Raw genomic sequence first — 25,342 nt, 5'->3', positions numbered from 1 at the left:
ATTTCCAGTAACTGGAGATATCTGCAGTCAAGCAAGCTGCCCTCCCTTCGGAAAATGATGATTAAGCCCACTCCACTATTCACTCCTCCCCTGCGTATTAAACACCCCCTACCACCCTGGAAGTCATGTACCGGGGCCCCTTCATTCAGCCCAATTCCCCCTTCTACAGTTTAGTGTTCTACCTCCCACCCCATCTCCCATCATCTGTGCAGTAAAGGAGTAATAAGCAGAAATTACTGCTCCAAGTCCTACATGCTGAGCGGAAGATAGAACTCCACTTACCGCCCACGGTACATCAAAGCTATTGCTGATAGCACCCCCCACCCCTACCGCTGGAGGATGGATAGGGGCGCCAGTACATTGCCTTGGCCAGGGGCCTATACTCCTGTTAAGATGGCCCTGACTATACTAAAAGATAAGCTCTGCAAGCAGTCTAGCACAGTCATGAAGCTTAATACAGTTATATAACTTTCATCTATATTTTCATTAGACAAATATAAACACAAAATTAATCATAAAGGGTTAGATCCCATATAAAGAAAGCTGTTTTATCTGCTTTGTGTCGATACTTGTTTGCACAGAGTATTTAATATTCACTATATTTATAATATGACTAAGAGGGGTCAGTGTGATTTGCCGATGAACAGGATGCCGGCTGTTATAATACCGACAGCGGCATCCCGTCCATCAGAATCCCGACAGCCCCCCAGTAAGCCCCTAACCCTCCTCTGCGCCCTACCCTTACCCTCGCTTGTGGGTGCCTAACCTTAACCCTCCCCAGTGGTGCCTAACCCTACCCACTTTATTCCTAACCCTAACCTTCCCTTCCCCACTGCCTAAACCTAACCCTCCATACTTGATGCCTAACCCTAACCTCCCCTTCTATGTGCCTAACCCTAACCCTCCGTCCCCGGTCCCTAAGCCTAACCTTTCCGGCTATGCAGCCTAACCCTAACCCCCCTTCTTCTGCCTAAACTTAACCTCCCCCCCTGCGACAGGACGCCAGCGCGTCCCGCTGTCCGGACGATCGGGATGCTGGCTGTTGGTAATCTGACGGGCACAACAAGTTTATTTCAGCTCGCTACTCCCGGAGGCAGCAAGCCGACTGTACTGGGCGACATTTGAATATCGCCCCTCTATGTCCCATCACTTTAGATAGGAGATAGGGGGCGCGTTAAGATTTGAATTCCCCAAACTAATAGTGCTGCTTATTATAGTGGTAATTTGAATCAGATGCCAATTAAGTAAATAGTCACTAGATGTGATACAGTGGACATGCATATACAGTTTACATGAGATCCTCAAACACTAAGAAGACAGAGATTTTTGAAGTGAAATATTTTTTTATGCCAATATAGTTTGCAGCCATTAGCTCTGTTAAACGTGCATGCTAATCAGTGTAATGTAATCAGTGTTATGACCTGATTGCAGTATATGATGCTTTTACGAACTACATAGGAAAATGAATTTGGTGATGTCTATTAAACTGGTAACATATTTTTTAATGATATTAAATATTACTAGTCCTCTTACAGTAAAATGTGTTTGTTGGGGAGCAGAAGAATACAAAGGCAAAGCTACATCAGCTAAAATCAGAATTTGTTATATGATTATTTTTACAAGTGGATCACAAGGGATCTGGTGGATGAAATCAGGAGACTGGGTTGGGCGTTACAGGTGTGTGGAGTCATCAGCATGTGGCCTGACATAATTCGGAGTGTGACCAAGATGGGGATCAACAAATCTGACACAAAAGGAAGGTGTATGGATCTGCATGAGGAATGACGCCGACCAAGCCTAAATATACAAGTTTGTTTCGAGCGCAGATTCTAATGGCCATCTTGGATTGCTCCAGGAGACCTCGATGCAGGAGAACCACAGATCACAGTCTCCAAAGAAGCCTTACCAGCAGACCACAGCTCACTGAGAGTTAAACCCAGAAACAAATCACGACTGCCGGGATCCCATCCAACGGGAAGCTAACCGCTTCCCCAAAATACAAGTCAAGATGTTGGTGAGGGTGAGTGGTTATGGTCACTAGACCAACCACCACCACCACTACCCCTCCGAGCATAATAAAGAGGATGTGGGGAAAATGAAGCAATTCTCATATAATTGCATCATATATTCCCTGCCCCCCTCCTCTACGGACCCACTTATCATGGCATTATGCTTCCTTTCCTGCCCATTTCATTTACTAAGAGGGCAGGATGATGGAGGGCCACCTACTCTCCCGGGGGTCCCGGGAGTGTAGGTAAGTATGATGTACAAAAAAAGCTTGATGTTCAAGTGCTTAATGTGCAGTATACACAAGCACAGGGATAGTTAACGTCCAGCACTACAGCTGTTGTGAAACTACACATCCCAGTATGCCCTACCACAGTTTTAGCATGCCCAACAGCAAACCTGTGGCAGGATATGCTGAAGTGTGTACTTCCATAGCAGCTGGAATGCTGGACGATGCCTACCCCTACACAAGGGCATCCTATCCGTCACCAGGTGTTATACAGAAATGTTATCACTGCAGTTTTTACTCATGGACAGCTACAGCCATGACTCTGCTTGTAGTTTGTTGCCATGCAGCAGGATCATTAGACCACAACAGTAACGTCAATGTTGGTTAGAATAAATAAATGTTTTAACTAGACTATGGGGGGAATGTAATCGGGTGTGAGAATCAGAAAGTGAGTGATTTAGATAAAAATAATTTAAATGGCAAAATCAACCTGGTTTAGAGATTTAAATTATTGCCACTTTAAAAAAAAAAAAGAAGAATTTTATCAAAATCTCTCACTTTCTGATTCTCACACCCTATTACATTTCCCTCTTTGGGGGAGATTCAAATGTTTGAAAAGTCGGTTGGGTGTCTGTTTTTTCCTGTTTATTGGATAGGCAAAAACAGACTCGCAACTGACTTTTCAAACATTTGAATCTCCCCCTATATGTACTAAGCAGTGATAAAAGTGGAAAAGTGATTCAGTGGAGAAGTTGCCCATGGCAACCAATCAGCATGGATGTAACATTTATAATCTGCATACTATAAACGTATACAGAGCAGCTGATTGGTTGCCATGGGCAACTTCTCCACTGGCTCACTTCTCCACGTTTATCACTGCTTAGTACATGTCCCCCTAATGTAGTGATATTACAGATATGAGCAGTACAGTGTCAGTTATGGTCGGCTGTGTGCACAACAGGGAAATAGGCCACAGTCATTGGAAAAACTGCCTGATAATACCTTTCAGTACAAGAGTTACCAAGCATTAAATTTACATTACACAAGAATATGTTGCTACTAAAAATATTTTAGGTGAGATTTGCCAGGATAATACTAATGGCCAAAATACATTTTCTCTGTTGCACATCACCACCAGCTCTTAATACTGGACTCTACAAAGTCCCATAAAAAGCATTTATAGAATTTCAGGGAAAATAAAAAACATACTTTTGGTTTAGTCCATTAGGAGGGGTATGGGTCATTGGGTCGACTCAACTTAGGTCGACAGTCATAAGGTCGACCACTGAAGGTCGAAATGCATTAGGTCGACAGGGGCACTAGGTCGACATGGTCATTAGGTCGACATGTACTAGGTCGACAGGTCAAAATGTCGACATGGGTTTTTGGACTTTTTTTGGTGTCGTTTTCTTCGTAAAGTGACGGGAAGCCCCAATTAGTGCACCGTGTACCCTTGCATGGCGAGCGAACTTCGGGCAAGATGCCTCGCTGCGCTCAGCACAGGTTACCATTCCCAACTGTGGTCCAAATGGATCGTTAAGTATGAAAAAGTCCAAAAATTGAAAAACAAATGTGAAAAACTCATACCGACTTTCTGACCTGTCGACCTAGTACATGTCGACCTAATGCATGTCGACCTTTAGTGGTCGACCTAATGACTGTCGACCTACGTTGTGTCGACCTAACGACCCTATCCCATTAGGAGGACACTGACATAAACCGACACAAATTTATACTTCTGTTCAGTGTAGAATTTCTACTTTCAGGCATTGCCCTATTTTAAGGGTTCATGGCAGCAGTCAGCTTCCTTATTACATCAGGTTTCCTGTGTTGTCAATGACTCTCCTTCATAAATGTTGTTAGTGCCAGTGGACAGTGTTCCAACCACTCACCCTGTTTATACAAGACCCAGCTTTCTAGATACTGCAAGAGTCCTAATCTATTGGACTGAGGTAATTTATTATTATTTATTTATTAACAGTTTCTTATATAGCACAGCAAATTCCGTTGTACTTTACAATTGTACACAATGATAAACCAAAACTGGGTAAAAAAAAACAGTCATAGAGGTGGGAAGGCCCTGCTCACAAGCTTACAATCTATAGGGAATTAGGCATGTATATACAAGGATAGGTACTATCTATTGCATAGTTGACTACCGGAATGCAAAGGTTCTAGGTGGGCTGCCTGATATCACATCACAGCACTGATGAACATAGCCAGATTAAGTGGGGGATGCAGGGCATACTGTACCCCGGGCCCCCCTCTGTCAGTCCCCCCCCCTACCCCCGGCCAGAGCTCACTGACATCACTCCTTCTTATGCAGCAGTAGAACCAGACAGCCAGAATGTGAGCAACAGCAGTATCATGTCATTAACTATCAACAGAACTTCCTAACCAGAGGAGAGATAGGAGGGTGGAGATAGCTGCAAGTGACACAGGGAGGGATCACTGTGGTGTATGAGTCCTGTGTAAATTGTTATCTAATGAGGGTCTAGACACACACATACACCCAGAGTCCTCCTGAGTCCTATCCCAGTGTGTAAGTAGTACAGAGGCTGCTGTTATTTTTCATGTGACAAGATAAATTGTAGATTTTAGTTTTCTATGTGTATTTTAAGGTTGTTTAAGTTGTCTTTTGTTCCACTACAAGAACATTTTATAAAATAGTTGTCTCTCAATTAGGTGGTGCTATAAACAGTACCCAGGCATTATTAAAATATTAGTTTAAATCTAATATACACCATTGGGCTAAATTTAATATACGCAATCCATACATCCCAACATGACCCATTCCAGTAGGGACAAAATGCTCTACCTGGACTTCCTTCTTAAGTCATGATTGCAATCACCTGTGTTGAAACATCCTTACTATCAGTGAAATCGTTCAACACAGGTGTCTACAATCATATATTAAGAGGGAAGTCCTTGAAAGAGCATTTTGTCCCTCCTGGAATGGGTCATGTTGGGAGGTATGCACAATCTTATATACACCCCCCCCCCCCCCCCCATTCCACTGGGGCCCCCCTGTCTAAAGTGCCCGGGCATCCCCAAGGCTTAATCCGGCCCTGATGATGAACGAGGGTCAGAAGAAGGGAAAGTGAAGAAAGAGAAAATATGTGGAGGATACGTGTGGACTGTACAGTGTGGATATAATTGTATAGGAAAGCTTATGAAGTTTGAGTGAGTGGTTCTGGAATGTGATAAGTTAGCCTGAAGGGGTGAGTTTTCAGGAAACGCTTGAAGGTTTGAAGACTAGGGGAGAGTCTTACTGTGTGTGGAAGGGCATTCCACAGAGTGGGTGAGGCCGAAGAAAGTCCTGCAATCGTGCATAGAGTGTGGATGAGAGCACAGATCTTGTGTAGAGCGGAGAGGTAGGGTTGGGAGATATTTTGAGATAGGCGAAGAGACGTACATTGGTGTAGTTTGGTTAATGGCCTTGTGTGTGAGTAAAAGTATTTTATATTGAATACGGTAGAATACAGGTAACCAATGGAGGGACTGACAGTGGATCTGCAGAAGATGAACGTCTAGCAAGGAAGATTATCCTCGCAGCTGCATTCAGAATGGGATGCAGCGGTGAGAGTCTCATTTTGGGAAAACCAGTTAGGAGACTATTGCAATAATCAATGCGGGAGATAATGAGAGCGTGGATTGGAGTTTTTGCTGTGTCTTGTGTAAGGTATGGTCGTATTTTGGATATGATTTTTAGATGCATGTAACATGATTTTGAGTTCTGAGTCAAGTATGACACCTAGGCAACGACCTTGTGGGGTAGGATTGATTGTTGAGTTCTCAACAGTGATAGCGATATCATGTTGGTAACTACTATTGGCCGGTGGAAATATAATTAACTCTGTTTTGGAAATATTAAGTTTGAAGTGGCAAGATGACATCCAAGATGAAATGGCAGAAAGGCATTCAGTGACACGGACCAATACAGGTGGTGACAAATCTGGGGAGAATAGATATATTTGCGTATCATCTGCATACATGTAGGATTGTTGTAGTACCACACTGAAGGCAAGTGTAGAGTCGCCTCCAAGCATGGTCTGGAGTGAATATTTCAGGTGCAAATGCAACTGCTTTATTTAGTGTCCATGGCAACACATAGCAAATAGACTGTACATGGGAACAGCAGTTCATGCTTTGCAGTGAGATGAACAGGTAACAGCCATCTACATTCTGAAACCAAGGCCTTAAATAGGTCAGATGTCTAACACCTGTGAGAAAAGGGCGGCCACAAAGTCACCTCCTGAAACCAAGGTGGTGAACCCCTTCCTCCCATGTGGCAGTCCTTCACTCTGCTGCACTACAGTAAGAACAACTTTGTATTTTATTTTTCTCAATAAACTCCACTGAAAATGAAATTATCCTTTAAGTAATTGAACGTATATTTTTTTTTCTTGGTGTGGTGCTTGATTTCAGGTGCAAATAAATTGCAATAATATGTAACAAGGAGCATGCTTAAAGCCTTGGCAATACCATCATCCCCAGGTATGCCCATAAGCCTAAGCGTAAGAAACAGTACTGTGCTTATGTGCCTGTGTAGAGAAAGTGAGGACAATTCACTGGTGATGGAAACAAGACTCCTGTAAATAATAAGAATTTACTTACCGATAATTCTATTTCTCGTAGTCCGTAGTGGATGCTGGGGACTCCGTCAGGACCATGGGGAATAGCGGGCTCCGCAGGAGACAGGGCACATCTAAAAAAGCTTTTAGGTCACATGGTGTGTACTGGCTCCTCCCCCTATGACCCTCCTCCAAGCCTCAGTTAGGTACTGTGCCCGGACGAGCGTACACAATAAGGAAGGATCTTGAATCCCGGGTAAGACTCATACCAGCCACACCAATCACACCGTACAACTTGTGATCTGAACCCAGTTAACAGTATGATAACAAAACGAAGTAGCCTCCGAAAAGATGGCTCACAACAATAGTAATAACCCGATTTTTGTAACAATAACTATGTACAAGCATTGCAGACAATCCGCACTTGGGATGGGCGCCCAGCATCCACTACGGACTACGAGAAATAGAATTATCGGTAAGTAAATTCTTATTTTCTCTAACGTCCTAGTGGATGCTGGGGACTCCGTCAGGACCATGGGGATTATACCAAAGCTCCCAAACGGGCGGGAGAGTGCGGATGACTCTGCAGCACCGAATGAGAGAACTCCAGGTCCTCCTTAGCCAGAGTATCAAAATTTGTAAAATTTTACAAACGTGTTCTCCCCTGACCACGTAGCTGCTCGGCAAAGTTGTAATGCCGAGACTCCTCGGGCAGCCGCCCAGGATGAGCCCACCTTCCTTGTGGAATGGGCATCTACATATTTCGGCTGTGGCAGGCCTGCCACAGAATGTGCAAGCTGAATTGTACTACAAATCCAGCGTGCAATAGACTGCTTAGAAGCATGAGCACCCAGCTTGTTGGGTGTATACAATATAAACAGCAAGTCAGACTTTCTGACTCCAGCCGTCCTAACTATATATATATATATATATATATATATATATATATATATATATTTTTAGGGCCCTGACCACGTCTAGTAACTTGGAGTCCTCCAAGTCCCTAGTAGCCGCAGGCACCACAACAGGTTGTTTCAGGTGAAAACGCTGACACCCCTTTATGAAGAAACTGGAGACGAGTCCCAGTTCTGTCCTGTTCAAATGGAAAATTTTTAATATGGGCTTTTGTAAGACAAAGCCGCCCATTCTGACAATCGCCTGGCCGAGGCCAGGGCTAACAACATGGTCACTTCCCATGTGAGATATTTGTCAACAGCATGGTCACTTGCCATGTGAGATATTTCAAATCCACAGATTTGAGCGGTTCAAACCAATATGATTTTAAGAAATCCCAACACTATGTTGAGATCTCACGGTGCCCCTAGGGGCACAAAAAGCTGTATATGCAATACATCCTTTACAATCTGGACTTCAGGAACTGAAGTCAATTCTTTCTGGAAGAAAATCTACAGGGCCGAAATTTAAATGTTAATGAACCCCAATTTGAGGCCCAAAACACTCCTGTTTTCAGGAAGTGTAGAAATCGACCTAGTTGAATTTCCGTCGTGGAGCCTTCCTGGCCTCACCCACGCAACATATTTTCACCACATGTGGTGATGACGTTGTGCGGTCACCTCCTTCCTGGCTTTGACCAGGGTAGGTATGACCTCTTATGGAATGCCTTTTCCCTTCAGGAACCGGCATTCAACCGCCATGCCGTCAAACGCAGCCGCGGTAAGTCTTGGAATAGACATGGTACTTGCTGAATCAAGTCCCTTCTTAGCTCCCCGGGCCCTTAGTCCTCTGTGAGCATTTCTTGAAGTTCCGGGTACCAAGTCCCTCTTGGCCAATCCGGAGCCACTAGTATAGTTCATACTCCTCTATGTCTTATAATTCTCAATACCCTGGTTATGAGAAACAGAGGAGGGAACACCTACACTGACTGGTACACCCACGGTGTTACCAGAACATCCACAGCTATCGCCTGAAGGTCTCATGACCTGGCGGAATACCTGTCCCGTTTTTTGTTCGGGCGGGACGCCATCATGTCCACCTTTGGTCTTTGCCAACGGTCCACAATCATGTTGAAAAACTTCCCTATGAAGTTTCCACTCTCCCGGGTGGAGGTCATGCCTGCTGAGGAAGTCTGCTTCCCAGTCGTCCACTCCCGGAAAGAACACTGCTGACAGTGCTATCACATGATTTTTCGCCTAGCGAAAAATCCTTGCAGTTTTCACTGCCCTCCTGCTTCTTGTGCCGCCCTTCTGTTTACGTGGGCGACTGCCGTGATGTTATCCCACTGGATCAATACCGGCTGACCTTGAAGCAGAGGTCTAGCTAAGTTTAGAGCATTATAAATTTGCTCTAAGCTTATTTATGCGGAGAGAATTCTCCAGACTTAATCACACTTCCCTGGAAATTTTTTCCCTGTGTGACTGTTCCCCAGCCTCTCAGGCTGGCCTCCGTGGTCACCGGCATCCAATCCTGAATGCCGAATCTGCGGCCCTCTAGAAGATGAGCACTCTGTAATCACCACAGGAGAGACACCCTTTTCCTTGGATATAGGGTTATCCGCTGATGCATCTGAGGATGCGATCCGGACCATTTGTCCAGCAGATCCCACTGAAGAGTTCTTGCGGGAAATCTGCCGAATGGAATTGCTTTGTAATAAGCCACCATTTTTACCAGGACTCTTGTGCAATGATGCACTGACACTTTTCCTGGTTTTAGGAGGATCCCTGATTAGCTCGGATAACTCCCTGGTTTTCTCCACTGGGAGAAACACGTTTTTCTGGACTGTGTCCAGAATCTTCCCTAGGAACAGTAGACGTGTCGTCGGAAAAAGCTGCGATTTTGGAATATTTAGAATCCACTCGTGCTGTCGTAGAACTACTTAAGATAGTGCTACTCCGACCTCCAACTGTTCTCTGGACCTTGCCCTTATCAGGAAAGCGTCCATGTTTCTTTTAAGAAAAATCATCATTCCGGCCATTACCTTGGTAAAGACCCGGGGCGCCGTGGACAATCCAAACGGCAGCGTCTGAACTGATAGTGACAGTTCTGTACCAGGAACCTGAAGTACCTTTGGTGAGAAGGGCAAATTTGGACCTGTAGGTAAACGTCCCTGATATCCAGTGACATCATATCGTCCCCTTCTTCCTGGTTCGCTATCACTGCTCCGAGTGACTCCATCTTGATTTGAACGCTTGTATGTAAGTGTTCAAATATTTCAGATCTCACCGAGCCGGTTGGCTTCAGTACCACAATATAGTGTGGAATACTACCCCCTTCCTTGTTGTAAGAAGGGTACTTTGATTATCACCTGCTGGGAATACAGCCTGTGAATTGTGTGAGGGGGAGACGTCTCGAATTTCCAATGTACACCTGGGATATTACATGTAGGATCCCGGAGTTCCCTTGCGAGTGTTGCTGAAACTCTTGAGATGACCCCCTACCGCACCTGAGTCCGCTTGTACGGCCCCAGCGTTATGCTGCGGACTTGGCAGAAGCCGTGAGGAGCTTCTGTTCCTGGGAATGAGCTGCTTGCTGCAGTCTTCTTCCCTTTCCTCTCCCCCTGGGCAGATATGACTGGCCTTCGCCCGCCTGCCCGTATGGGGACGAAAGGACTGAGACTGAAAAGACTGTGTCCTTTTCTGCCAATCTGTGACTCGGGGTAACAAAAGGTGGATTTTTCAGCTGATGCCATGGCCACCAGGTCCAATGGACCGCCCCTTTATACGGCAATACTTCCATATGCCGTCTGGAATCTGCCTCACCTGACCACTGTCGTGTCTTCGTCTGGCAGATATGTACATCACGTTTACTCTTGATGCCAGAATGCAAATATGCCTCTGCGCATCACACATATATAGAAATGCATCCTTAAAATGCTCTATAGACAATAAAATCCTGTCCCTGTCAAGGGTATCAAAATTTTCAGTCAGGAAATCCGACCAAGCCCCCTCAGCGCTGCACATCCAGGCTGAGGCGATTGCTGGTCGTAGTATAACACCAGTATGTGTGTATATACTGTTATGATATTTTCCAGCTTCCTATCAGCTGGCTCCTTGAGGGCGGCCGTATCTGGAAACGGTAACGCCATGTTTTTTATAAGCGTGTGAGCGCCTTATCCACCCTAAGGTGTGTTTTCCAACTCGCCCTTACTTCTGGCGGGAAAAGGGTATACCGCCCATAACTTTCTGTCGGAGGAACCCCACGTATCATCACACACTTCATTTAATTTATCTGATTCAGGCAAAACTACAAGTAGTTTATTCCCACCCTACAAAATACCCTTATTTGTGGTACTTGTGGTATCAGAAATACGTAACACCTCCTTCATTGCCCTTAACATGTAACTTGTGGCCCTAAAGGAAAAATACGTTTGTTTCTTCACCGTCGACACTGAGGTCAGTGTCCGTGTCAGTGTCTGTCGACCGACTGAGGTAAATGGGCGTTTTTACAAGCCCCTGACGGTGTCTGAGACGCCTGGACCGATACTAATTTGTCCGCCGGCTGTCTCATGTCGTCAACCGGCTTGCAGCGTGTTGACATTATCACGTAATTCCATAAGTAAGCCATCCATTCTGGTGTCGACTCCCTAGAGAGTGACATCACCATTACAGGCAATTTTCTCCGTCTCCTCACCAACATTTTCCTCATACATGTCGACACACACGTACCGACCTACAGCACACACACACAGGGAATGCTCTGATAGAGGACAGGACCCACTAGCCCTTTGGGGAGACAGAGGGAGAGTTTGCCAGCACACACCAAAAGCGCCATAATGTATATAACAACCCTAGAAGGTGTTGTTTCTATATATGGGCTCTTAATATATAATTATATCGCCAATTTATGCCCCCCTTCTCTTTAACCCTGTTTCTGTAGTGCAGGGGAGAGTGGGAGCCTTCCTCACCAGCGGAGCTGGTCAGGAAAATGGCGCTGAGTGCTGAGGAGAATAAGCTCCGCCCCTTTCACGGCGGGCTTTTCTCCCGGTTATTAGGAAAACTGGCCTGGGTTAAATACATACATATAGCCTTAATGGCTATATGTGATGTATTTATTTGCCTCTAAGGTAATCTATATTGCTGCCCAGGGCGCCCCCAGCAGCGCCCTGCACCCTCCGTGACCGAGATCAGTGAGCCGTGTAGCAACAATGGCGCACAGCTGCAGTGCTGTGCGCTACCTTCATGAAGACTGAGGAGTCTTCTGCCGCCTGTTTCCGGACCTCCGTTCTGCCGTTCTTCAGCGTCTGTAAGGGGGATCGGCGGCGCGGCTCCGGGACGAACCCCAGGCTGACCTGTGTTCCGACTCCCTCTGGAGCTCAGTGTCCAGTAGCCTAAGACTTCAATCCTCCTGCACGCAGGTGAGTTGCAAGTCTCTCCCCTAAGTCCCTCGTTGCAGTGATCCTGTCGCCAGCAGGAATCACTGATTAGAAACCTAAAAAAAAACTTTTCTAAACAGCTCTTTAAGAGAGCCACCTAGATTGCACCCTCTCGGACGGGCACAAAAACCTAACTGAGGCTTGGAGGAGGGTCATAGGGGGAGGAGCCAGTACACACCATGTGACCTAAAAGCTTTTTTAGATGTGCCCTGTCTCCTGCGGAGCCCGCTATTCCCCATGGTCCTGACGGAGTCCCCAGCATCCACTAGGACGTTAGAGAAAAATGGATAACCCTGCGGGAAACTCCATCATTACCTAAAGTGAAGACCAGCTGGCTTACCACTGACTGAATGTTCATGGATACCTCAAACCAGAGCTCTGTGGAAGCACTTTCATATAGCTCTATTGTAGAGCTCTGTACATAAGGGGTAATTTAGACCTGGCCGCAATAGCGGCCCACAGCAAACTGCGCATGTGCAGCGGCCGCACAGTGGCTGCGCGGCCGTACACATTGCGGTTGAATGCCCAATGGATGCGACCGCAATGTAACTGACAGGCAAGGCTGGTGCGGAGGTTTGGCATTGCGGGAGCAGAATTTTGGCATTGCAGGGGCGGCACAGGGAATACGGGGACGGGACCGTTTTCGGGGGGACTGCGTGACGTCACAAGCAGCCATGCCAAAAGAAAAAATGCCTGCCAGGGAGTCAAACTTTGATCCGATACCTTCACAATTAGATTGTGGACGCATTGGGTGGCGGCCCCACACAAGTTGGGTGGCATTGCCCTGTGCTGGGTGGCCCTCAGCATGTGCAGAGATGAATGCAGATCTGGCTGCATATGCAGCGATCTGCATTCATTTCAGAATAACCCCCTTAATGTCAAGCACTCGTTTACTCCTCAGCAGTGATGCAGTTCACAGGGTTTTTTTAAGTGGTTATACAAAAGAGGGCAATTGCTTAAAAGGCAATAAGGTACCACTTTCTCCATTTAATATTACAACATGCCCTTCTGCCTGGATGGCTTAGAACTACAACAGTTGAACTACAACAGTTGTAACAGTGTCACAAGTTAAGGAACCTTTTAAAAAAGAGACTTGGAGATATGTAAAGCAGATTTCACTTATGCAGTCCCACAGTAGTCATTTTTACATAGACATGCACTGCTTTCAAGTATAGTCTCTTGATTAGTTCCAGGCATAAGCGGAAGCCTCTATAAAACGACCCCAAGGTCTATGACATCTGCTACAGAAGATAAACCATTCTGATTATGCTCTGTTGTCTACATGGTGGTGACATCTAAAATGTATCTGCAGCCCACATTCCATTCCATGAGAACCTCCTTGGATTCTATCATACCATTTGTTATTGTGTGTCCATCTAGCGAACGTACATGTTTGACAAGCATACATTCCTTACAACAGGGAATTCTGTGGGTAGTCTTAAGGCCCATACACATTAGACAATGTCGCTCTCTGAGCGACGTCGTCTAGTGTTTCCCCTCCCGGGCAGACTGTACACACTGAGTGATATGACCGCTCATATTGCCCAGTGACGTCACGCCTCCGCCAGCCGTGCATGCAGCTCCTGAACGACAGTCCAGATCGAGCATGCATACACTGCTGACAGAGATTATCATTGCCGACCCGCGGGGCCGCGCATCGGTCGTCGCTGGCGGCATACACACTTGCCGATAAAATGAGCTACATCGCTCGGGGGGGGTGGGGAATTGAGGGACGTCGCTCATTTTATCGGCAAGTGTGTATGCCGCCAGCGACGACCGATGCGCGGCCCCGCGGGTCTGCAATGCCTTTAGCTGCTGATTTTAGGCATGTTTAGATGAATTAGAATTCACTTTTGCACTTCCCTTTCAATCTTTCTGTTTGTACTCCTGAAAATTACATGTTGCTTTTGGCACAGCCTATATAAAAACTACATAGAATGTGATCTAGTAAGACAGGATGTAAAAAAGTGTCTCTTGGATTTCCTACAGACTTCAATGTACATCTGAGCGAGCGGACCCCAAGCTGGTGGAGCGACTTGCTCTCAAGCTGCGAGATTCACACTAACAATGCCTGGAACGCTGACTGCGCTCTGCAGTGTATGAATCAGCGTGAGACCTGCGGAGGCCTCAGAGTCTCTTCATTAACCCTTGGAATTCAGTCCGCAGGGCACTGGATTCAAGACCAATGTTTTAGGGCTGTGACCTATAATACTCCACTTACGGTGGTATTTTCTATTAAGATAAAATTAATATTACCCACATCATTTCATGAGAACATCATCAGCAATAAAAAGTGTAATCATAATGTAATTTAGATCCATGATTAAACATAATAGAAATGCATATCTGTTTTTATGTAGATAACTAATGTTTTGCAGACAAAGTAGAAATATTTGGAGGCCTTATCCTCAAATTACAGCAAATAGCCCCGTTTGGCCTCCAGTTACACCAAATACCCCCGTTTGGCATGCCATGACAAGTGCGACTAAGAAATTCCATGCACCTTAATATTTACTCTATTTGTGTATTTTAGCACTACTTAAGCTAAGGTACACATACCTTGTACACCACTAGTGGTATAAGACACTAATCTGTGAGACCGGGAACTGATATGACTAGGCCACGCTATGGCAGGCAGTATCGTGCCAATTTACACTGCCAAGATTGCGAGAAAGTGCAGATAATAGAAATGTTTCTGATCAGCCATTTCCATTAATGTGGTACACGCCATATGATTTACTTTATTGCTGAGTCATGTTCCAATATTAACACCAGTAAAACCCAACAGGTTCTTGCAAATAGCATTCATCTAATTAATTGCACTCTAATGTGAGACACTGCTAAGATTTCATACCTTAAATACACTTCATGTCAGATCGAAAAGGGCATAGAGAGCAATTTTAATAAAAGCAGACAATCATTATCACGCCAGTCGTAAAAATCAATTCAGTCATTCATTTTAAAAGGCAACACCAAAACACAATGGAGCTGATGCTGGGTTGCACACATTGGGGGGTCATTCCGAGTTGTTCGCTCGTTGCCGGTTTTCGCTATGCTGCAATTTGTTGCTAAATGCACATGCGCAAGGCACGCAGGGCGCATGCGCTTAGTTATTTAACTAAAAACTTAGTAAATTTGCTGTGGATCCTGCGGCGCTTTTCAGTCGCACTGCTGATCGGTGAATGATTGACAGGAAAGGGGCGTTTCTGGATGGTAACTGAGCGTTTTCCGGGAGTGTGCTAAAAAAATGCAGGCGTGTCAGGGAAAAACGCGGGAGTGTCTGGAGAAACGGGGGAGTGGCTGGCTGAACGCAGGGCGTGTTTGTGACATCAAACCAGGAACTAAACGGACTGAGGTGATCGCAATCTAGGAGTAGGTCTGGAGCTACTCAGAAACTGCAAAGAATTATATAGTAGCAGTTCTGCTAATCTTTTGTTCGCAATTCTGCGAAGCTAAGATACACTCCCAGAGGGCGGCGGCTTAGCGTGTGCAATGCTGCTAAAAGCAGCTAGCGAGCGAACAACTCGGAATGAGGGCCATAGATGTACAAGGGAAAGCACAATAAAGGCACACCCATAAATATCTTATTTATGTGCATATGATCAGTTGGCTGTATCAGAAGGTGTGGTCATGCTCTACACATCTGCCAATCCCTGTTGTTAGCAGAAGAACGTATATTATAACAAAAAGCGCATTTGCTGTCAAGTTTGTTTTCTTAAATTCTCTTTAATACAACAGGCCCAATTATACTATTCCTGTGCAAATCAAAGTAGCAACAATGTCACGCTAAAGCGCCCTCGTGAGTGATACGTCTACAGACAGGAGTATCTGCATCTGTGAACCTGCCCTTAGTGCACTCAGACTAGACTTACTCGCCCCGTTCCTCACCCGTCCTGCTTCTTCAGTTGTAAGAAGTCATAAGAGTAACTACCATCATTAATATTGGCAGCTACCCCTATCTCATGTTATGTGCAAAAGATTAGTCTGAAATAGGCGTATCCTCAAAATATATGCAGACCACAGAGCTCTGTCTACCCGCCTATGACACTCCCACAAGCTGAGACCCAGTACTGCCAATTTCAAACACTGAGGGCAATGGCTGACATCCGTTTGACTCCTAATCGCTCGGGTGCGAATATTCACTATTGTGCTTGCACTGTTTAATAAACTTCGCTAGGTGCAGCCATATACAGACCTGCATTCAACTCAGAATCAGGACCTTAATGTCTAAATCAGGTAAAAATACTTGGTATATATCACACATATATTAAAACCCTTAGGGGGATATCAAAATTACCAGTGAATTAACATTGGGTCTGAAAAACGGCCGTTTTTCAGACTTTTTCTCGATGTTTCACTGATTTTTTTTTTACAGGCTTTCCAATATGGATCGCCTGTAAAAAAAATAAAGCTGACCACCCGAAAACACACAGGTTCATTGAAACCTGTGTGTTTTTCGGTAGAAACAGCCCCGTTTTCCCGTGTTCCTGGAGATTTGGTTTCGCCTGCCTCAAAATCCCGATAATTGCGGAAACCTGCAGTGTCCCTTGCCCACCGCAGCAGCGGCAAGCTGGGACTGCAGGGAGGATGCCGCTGCCCAGAAGCCGCCACTTGGCGTTTAACCCCTGCGGGGAAGTCGGGGCAGCGCCACGACCCGAATCCCCTATTTCCCTGGTCACATGGGGAGCGGTTATGTGACCGGAGGGAGCCGGAACTGCAGCGCTGCACCGGGAGCTGTCAGAAGGCGGCACCCGGTGCAGCTTCAGCTAACCTCCGATAAGCCGCCCCTCATGCTGGCTTATCGGGGCTAATAGGATTAGCCCCAGTAAATTACCGGGGGGTAATTGGATATCCCCCGTAGGATGAAAAGCTCTGTACAACTTGATCCGCACTTCCTTCTCAACTGTACCCCCACTAAACAGGCTTTCTCCACCCTTAGTTCCAAACCACATTCACGTTGCTGCTATCTTGCACGTCACAGGAGTTTATGGGCCTAATTCATGTTTGTATACAAAGTCAATGGTTTCGCAATGGACCATTTATCAGCAGACTGCACGTGTTACGATCGCCCCGTGCACGCGCCAAGGTACCTTTACGATCGTGCTTGCACTGACATTTTACAGACATAGTGATTGACAGGGAGGGACCGTTTGGGGGAGTTAATATGGTAGTAGAGGCAAAAACGCAGAAGTGTCATGCCCGTTTTCAAGGCATGGATCCGCCTTCAGCTGTGAACATGTACCATGGTGCAAGCGCTGCTACTGCAGTGGCCAGTGTGCGCAGCCATAGGTCAACCCTAGGAGTCGATGCTTATTGTTGCATTAGTGCTGTATACTGTATATGTATGCATTTGCTGAGCACTTTGTGATGGCTCCAGTGGGCGTCTGTATCCTTTTCTGGGCGGCAGCTTCACTTGCAATGTTTAGCAATTCCGTAGCCTGGAAATTCACAGCTGCATAGGCATGTGCGTACAAACATGAATTAGGCCCTATGGGCGGTATTCAAATGATACATCACACCCAATTTCCTTTCTAAAGTGATTCCCGTTATCGCGCACATCGCACCCATAGACATCCGGTTTAGCTGCGTAAATGGTTGGGTGCAGTTGCTACCCCGGGGGTAGTGAGCTGAAATGATTATACCACGCCCGTCAGCAGAAACAGAACGGGTGTGGAAGGGGGTGAAAAGAATTGAATACCGCCCTATGTATGCTGTATCTCCACTGACCAGCGCTATGCACCACCATGGCACTTACAAGTAAACAATAATCATAATAATTGTATCTTGTGTGAAAGTTTTTACACAACACATTTATGCCTATCACACATTTCTATTAAGTTTTCCAAAAACTAATTTCTTGTCTAACTTCCAAAATGACCCATTTGCTCCAAAACACATCGGTTTGACCCTCTTTAACTCTTATTTTCAAAGTGAACTTATCTGAACTGAATTAAATAATATTAGCGAGAAAAAAAACAGGAGCTTGCCATGGTGTTTAGGGTGACAAAGTGCCTTATAACCCATGGTTCACATTTCGCTGTCTCACAAATGCTTACCAGTCTCTGGAGCTTTCTCATCGGGTGTAGACATGGACTCCCCAAACAAAAACTCGTATTTTGCCTTAGCAACATTCTGGGAGTGTGCTGATGTGCTGTTAACCCAAACATATCTCTCTGCCTGTGGAGAAAGAAAATCACAAATAAAATCTCTTTTCTTCATGTAGGTTTACTGTCAAAACAAATAATCATACAACAATACATAAAATATCACAGCAAAGTAACCAGCAATAAACACATGGGACAGCATCTTCCGGATAGTTCGCCAATTTATTTTACAAGCCACTATCCAATTAGATTGCCTGTAAAAAAATGCGTTTTCTACAGAAAAAAACACACAGGTTCAATGAAACGTGTGTTTTCGCTTGAAAACGGGGCTGTTTACGAGTATTTAGTTTCGCCTGCCACAGGCGGCGAAATGCCGACTTATCGAGGCTAATAGGATAGCCCCGGGCGAGACCAATTACCGTGGCTAATAGGATATTGCCCATGGAATGTTTTTTTGTGGGAATACTCAGTATTATTTAATTTTTATAACTAATTCCAGAAACAGGTAGAAATCAGTGAAATAATTTCAGAAAGAATAAAATAAGCATGTACAGATTGTGAACGCTACTATACATCTTGTATCAATATTAATATGATATTAAAACCACTGCCTAAAACAGACATACTGTATCTGGTTGGTACAACAAGACCTAGGGGGGGGTATTTGGACCTCAACTTTCCTGAGATTATCCAAAACTTTTATTTTAAAACAAGGCTGCCTAAGTAATGTTCTGCGTGCCAAACCAGACCTCAAAAACTTTTAAGTGGCTCCTAACTTCAGCATCCGTAAAATCTATATGACATCATTTGTAATAGTTTCTGGTAAGAAAGGATGCATTTTGCAGCACGCAATTCTCTATGGAAAGTATGGACAGGACTCTTGTAAGCAGTCATGGTACTAGTTATGAAACCATGGCAACTATGTACATGCATGAGTGCCAAAAAATGAGCGAAAAGTAGTAATTACGCAATCGGTTTATAAATTATTAGAATAGTTAGTTATAGTCTAACATTAGGATGTGCATGTGTTTCAAGAAGTCTGCATATGTGACCTTAATAAATTCCTGTTTTGCATCCTGTTAGAATATCAATGCCATATGGCAGAGTTGTTAAGGCTTACTGGGAATCTGTGGAACTAAGGCGTTAACAGTCTTCCTCAACACTGCTGAACGCGCAGAAGTTAAGTATATATTTTTATTTTAAATAAATGCATCATTTCTCTTCCAATCTTGATTCTTAATCTTTCTCCGGGAATGCATGCGTTTGTCTTCACTTTTCAGTTCTGCAAGATGTATTACTGTATATACAGTATGTGTTTATAACTAATGCAATATCTTTTTCTCAAACAGAATGAACCACCTCTGATGGACAATTTCCACAAATGCACCAGCAACAATGATACTGAAGTGGCAATCTGGAACGTCACACCAATTGCTAAGTGTCCCTAATTTCCTTGTCAGTCCCCTCTTCACAATGTACCCTGGAAATTATCCATACAGATCAAAAGCATAATGTAATATCACGTAAAGTATAAGAAACCTTGATAATGTTACTGCTACATTACCAAATGCCATTTTCCTGGATGCTGGGTGTGTTTGTAGCACCTGCACTTTCTCTTTATGTATTGACAATGTCACGCAACCATTGTTTTGTTTTGTATACTAGATCTTATTATTGCAGTATCTGCTGATAATCATTATGCTGCATATCAGATCAGTGTTATTAAAACAAAACTGGAGTATGATTATGATTTTCCTTTCCAAGCATGATGTCATAGATGTTGCAAGGTCTTCATTTCAAAATGGGCGTAGGCACGGAGAGATTCGTGTTTAAAATCTAAGCAATCTGACAAGATTGCTTAGATTTTAAGCACGGATCTGTCGTGTGTATGCCCCCAGGCGATAGACGCGCATCGCAATCGCCGATGCTAGATTGAGCCTACATGCAGGCTCAATCTAACGGGTCGATCACTTCAGCGCTGTGTGAAGTGAGTGCCCCCCTCCTCGCTCAGCACACATTGCGCTGTGCTGAGCGGGGGGAGAGATGTGCGCTGAGCGGTCTGTGTTAAAATCACTCAGCACACATCTCTCCGTCAGTACTGGCCTTAATGTGCAGTAAGTGTACATCTTTATCTCTTGAATGGGTTTTTAAATTCTGTGACTCTTGTTAACAAAATGGCAAACCTACAATGCTGGGATTTGTAGTTCACCAGCTATGTGTAGGTTTAGGTACAAGCAACACAGCAAAAGAGATAATTAGATCACCACTGGTTGCTCTGGGAACAAACTAATAAAATATTTTATTCACTTTGCCAGGCTGACAGAAACTGTCCATTACATGGGTTGGTATAGTATATATAAAACATATTATTATTCTTTATTTATGTGGCACCACAAGGGTTCCACAGCACCTAACAAAGTATGTAGACAATTGAGCAGAACAAGAAAACAGTAATTTACAGAACAAAACAATGCTGATCATGTACATGGTTTAGAAAGATTGCTGCATCATAACACTTAAATAAGCAGCAGGGCGGCAGCAACCAAGGGTTAGGAGCCGTGGTAGGGAGAATGGAGTAGATGATAGTATAAGCAAGAGAAGCCAGTGAGCGGAGAGGGCCCTGCTCGTGAGGGGCAGACAGGGGTGATACAGATGGGGTGACACTGTGAGCACATGGAAGAGGGTTAGGATGAGAGATGGCTCGTTTATATAAGACAGATTTATAAATACATGAATTACAGGTAACTTGCTAAATTTATACTGTATGTGATGGAAAAGTGCATTTATCAGTGATGCATTTGCGGTTGCTAAAGCCTAATAAAATGCTGCTATAGTAGAGTGAGAGGCACTCCCAACTCCTAAAGGTAAATGTAAAGAAATGAATATAGGGTCTACCAACTCCCAATAATGCTTTGACATACACTTGCTGCTTCAGGTACCTTGGGACCCTGGTCATCTACGGCTTTGAGAGTCAGTAAACGTAGTACAGTATATAATGATTATACACTACATCTGTGTATTATGGTTCAGGACCAAATTTGGAAAATTGTTAGGTCAAAAGCATTATTGTGCGCTGGTAGACCCTACTTTTGTTTATTACCCGGCTTAGTTTCCAATTAAAATGAAATTAGCATATAAACCATGCATCATTAGAGATGGCTGCTCTTTAGATCAGCTCTGTGCCCCACCTCCCGAGCTATAACACTCCTACAAACGCAAAACTGGTTGTGTATTCAGTGGAAAGTTATAGAGTAGTAGTATTAATTACTTCATTAATTAATTAAGCTCAATAAGGACAGGACTGTTTTGAGGATCTACTAGAAGCCATTTAGGTACAGCAGCTGGAGCTCATCTGTTCCTCGCCTGGGATCTGGGGGGTCTCATTGGTTGCAGCTGATGCAACCATGGCTTCTGTGAACATAGAAAACCTGGCTCTGTGTCCATCAGTCAGCATGCTAAACATATATATTGGGCACATAGTGACTCCAAGCTGGCAGGTACTTACAAAAGAGCTCAGACAGTACAAGAGCAAAAGCCTTACACAGAAGAAGGGTCATACTTCCCGGGCACTCTGTCTTACATTGCCAGAGCACTCTGGGGTCTATTCATGAAGCAGTGAAAAGTGTGGAGAAATGAGCCAGTGGAGAAGTTGCCCATGGCAACCAATCAGCATTGAAGTAACATTTCAATTTGCATACTACAGGTTGAGTATCCCTTATCCAAAACGCTTGGGACCGGAAGTATTTTGGATATCGGATTTTTCCGTATTTTGGAATAATTGCATACCATAATGAGATACAATGGCGATGGGACCCAAGTCTAAGCACAGAATGCAATTATGTTTCATATACACCTTATACACACAGCCTGAAGGTCATTTTAGCCAATATTTTTAATAACTTTGTGCATTAAACAAAGTGTATCTACATTCACACAATTCATTTATGTTTTATATACACCTTGTACACACAGCCTGAAGGTCATTTAATACAATATTTTTAATAACTTTGTGTATTAAACAAAGTTTGTGGACATTGAGCCATCAGAAAACAAAGGTTTCACTATCTCACTCTCACTCAAAAAAGTCCGTAATTCGGAATATTCCGTATTTCGGAATATTTGGATATGGGATACTCAACCTGTATAACATTATACAGAGCAGCTGATTGGTTGCCATGGACAACTTCTCCAATGGCTCACTTCTCCTCACTTTTCACTGCTTATGTCTAAATATTTCTACAATAACTCGATAATCTCTCATGTCTTCATCTTGTCAATAACTGCTTTAATATTGGTGGCTAATAATTCTTCTGCCTTACATTAGTCACACACACACACACACACACACACACACACACACACACACACACACACACACACACACACACACACTTTCCCCAAAAGAAGACCCAAGGATGGTTTAAGAGTGGGCCTGTGTGCAAGCTTCATGCAGGCCACCTCCTTTCTGGCAGCGGAGTGCACCGGAGTGCACCCACACTATTATGTTCCAAGAGTCTTACGTCATTTTCTGATTTCTGTCTGCAGCGCCAGCCAACACGGAACTCAGAAGAGGTACGTACAATTATATGGGTTTAGGGTGTGCCGTAAAGGTACGCCAATGAGCTGACCACTTGTGAATACTGGGAAGAGCTCTGCATTTACACAGAATACAAAAAAATTACTTTTGGGCCCATGACATTAGTAGAACACACTATCAATGTACAGCTGCACAGTATTACAAAGCAGTCCACACATATATACTGTAGTACAACAGCTTTCTAATGTATGAACTGTCCCTCACACCTCTTAGCTTGTAAGCTACTTTGGGTAAGGTCGTTTGTTTCATGCCTTTGTATGTTATTTGTTTGTGATATGATCTCTTCAATGTACTGTGAAACATAATATGTTGGTGCTTTATAAATAAAGGCTCATAATAACCTAATTGCTTATCTAAAAATTGAATATTTTACTGAAAACTTATTGTGGCATCTCCAGCCTAACATCATGACACATACTGTACATGATGTAATGTTCATAGTTACCAACGTTGTTAATTTATTGTTTTTGACTTTGAGTTGAATGAAATTGGTAGTGCAAGTGCTGCCATTAGATAAGTATGTCCTGGTTATTGCCACCAGATGCCAGTAAAGAGCATAGACAGTTCCTTCTGTGTTACAGCAGATACTAAACTTTATATACTTACATTTCTATAAGAATAAAGTAAGGATTTCTCTTTATAAGAATATGTCTAAAATGATAGAGCCAATCAATTAACTAATCATTAATCTGTGCACGTTTAGGGAAATGCTCCAAACAACCTGAGGAGAATGTTTGGAGCATAAGAACAAGAGCTACACTTACTATAAAGCAGAAAATATGTCCAGTTTTGCATGATTTAATAAAAATTTAAACTACTGCAAAACCACAAATAATCCTCCACTTATGTAGTACTAACTCATTTGCAAAGGCTTTCTTGGGATTGTAGTTCTAAATAGACATGAGTGGTTCAGTTTTGCTGAAAACCAAACACACCCGAACGTTGGGATTCCAAGTTGTACTGAGTCCCAATTCAGGTTACTTTGGGGCTTCCAAGGCCAACCAAGTCCTAGTTCGGGTCTTTCTCTAAAAAGGATCTTGCGTGTTTTTGATTTAGTGTAAGTCCCTTTTTGATTGAGTGTTTGATTTGAGTGTAAGTCTAGTGATTCAGTTGCCAAAATTAGCCAAAAACTGACTGAAAATAACTGGAAATTAATATTATTTATTTTAATAATACGATAGTAACGAAATTAGGTCCAAGTTACATGATTTTAGCTGTCTTTATGAATTTTTTAAATAGATCCAGATTCAAAACCAAAATACTTGAGGGTAGTTTTGCCAAAATGAATACCAAAACACTCTGATTTAGAACCATAACTAAAACATGAAGGGGGGTTTGTGCACATCTCTAGTTCTAAACAGTTGAACTCATTACCCCATCCCCAACTAACCAGGAAAAATCACCTGTTCTTGATTTCGTGTTGGGAAGTAGGGTCTCCAACTATATAGTAGAGATGTAGTCTTCAAATGTTTGTTCAGCCTATACAGGTCACAATAGGAGACTGGCTTGGAGTTTGAGTAAGGGCCAACATCAGAGGCGAAATCTAAGCAGTCATGGCAGAGGGGTGTCACAAAGCTGCTGGGTTTCCATTGTCCTTATTCTTAAATTTACGTTCAAGCCCATTAGCACAACAACAGATTCAGTTGAAGTGGAGACTGGTCTGAGTCTGACATGTCAGAGCAGCTGCCAAAGAGGAATGTGTAGAAGAGATTGAAAGTGGGAGTGCTTATCCCCAAGAGGAAGAAGTAGATGCAGGTGTGATAGGTACCTACAGCACACACTAGTGAGGAAAGGGCTACACTACGAATACATTAGCATCAGTTGTAGCTTTACCATGTGTAACTTTTAAATAACTTAATTATCATTTGAAGAAGTGGTTCCCAAACAATTTTGAATCACGGTGCCCTACAGTATCAGAATTCTTTTCATGGCACCCCTAGGCCTAAAGTATCTTATTAAGAGATTCAGAAAAAGTAAAATGTGTTTATATGCCATCCTTAGGGTCAGTTGTGTGGCGATGGACATGATTTGCTTCTGTTTGTCCACATATTTTATGAAAGGAAGCCATAAGCACTGATTTTGCCTATTACATTGACCATAAATAATTTCAATTGTTCCTGGACCACCAATGTGAGTGCCCCACGGAACACAGTTTGTAAACCAATAATGTATAGTATATACACTCCAGAACACTACTGTACATATGAAACACACTGCTGTATATATGACACAGAATTCCATATTAGAATATTGCTAACACAGGAGTAGATTTATCAAAGATTGGAGAGAGATAAAGTGGAGAGAGATTAAGTACCAACCAATCAGCTCTTACATTTGATTTTTCAAATATAGCCTGTAAAATTAGGAGATGGTTGGTTGGTACTTTGGGCCAAATTCAGAACTGATCACAGCAGCAAATTTGTTAGCTAATGGGCAAAACCATGTGCACTGCAGGGGGGGCAGATATAACATGTGCAGAGAGAGTTAGATTTGGGTGGGGTA

General features: G+C 43.7%; 1 protein-coding gene and 1 long non-coding RNA gene across 3 annotated transcripts in view; one reads left to right on the top strand and one right to left on the bottom strand.

The window, feature by feature from the left end:
* LOC134913729 (uncharacterized) overlaps positions 1-22,634 on the top strand; it is a 56,232-nt gene extending 33,598 nt beyond the window's left edge. Inside the window, exon 3 of the long non-coding RNA XR_010177367.1 lies at positions 19,327-22,634. This is a non-coding gene — a long non-coding RNA (uncharacterized LOC134913729). The remainder of the gene's footprint in view (positions 1-19,326) is intronic.
* PSD3 (pleckstrin and Sec7 domain containing 3) overlaps positions 1-25,342 on the bottom strand; it is a 1,004,314-nt gene that overhangs the window by 710,391 nt on the left and 268,581 nt on the right. For both annotated transcript variants that reach the window (XM_063919992.1, XM_063919993.1), the window contains exon 2: positions 18,196-18,316. In XM_063919992.1, the coding sequence (XP_063776062.1) occupies positions 18,196-18,316 (121 nt within the window). The remainder of the gene's footprint in view (positions 1-18,195; positions 18,317-25,342) is intronic.

The sequence above is a fragment of the Pseudophryne corroboree genome, chromosome 1, assembly GCF_028390025.1.
Source record: "Pseudophryne corroboree isolate aPseCor3 chromosome 1, aPseCor3.hap2, whole genome shotgun sequence".
NCBI classification, from domain to species: domain Eukaryota; kingdom Metazoa; phylum Chordata; class Amphibia; order Anura; family Myobatrachidae; genus Pseudophryne; species Pseudophryne corroboree.
The sequence above is the reverse complement of the archived record's forward strand: the minus strand, read 5'-3'. Positions and strand labels throughout refer to the sequence as shown.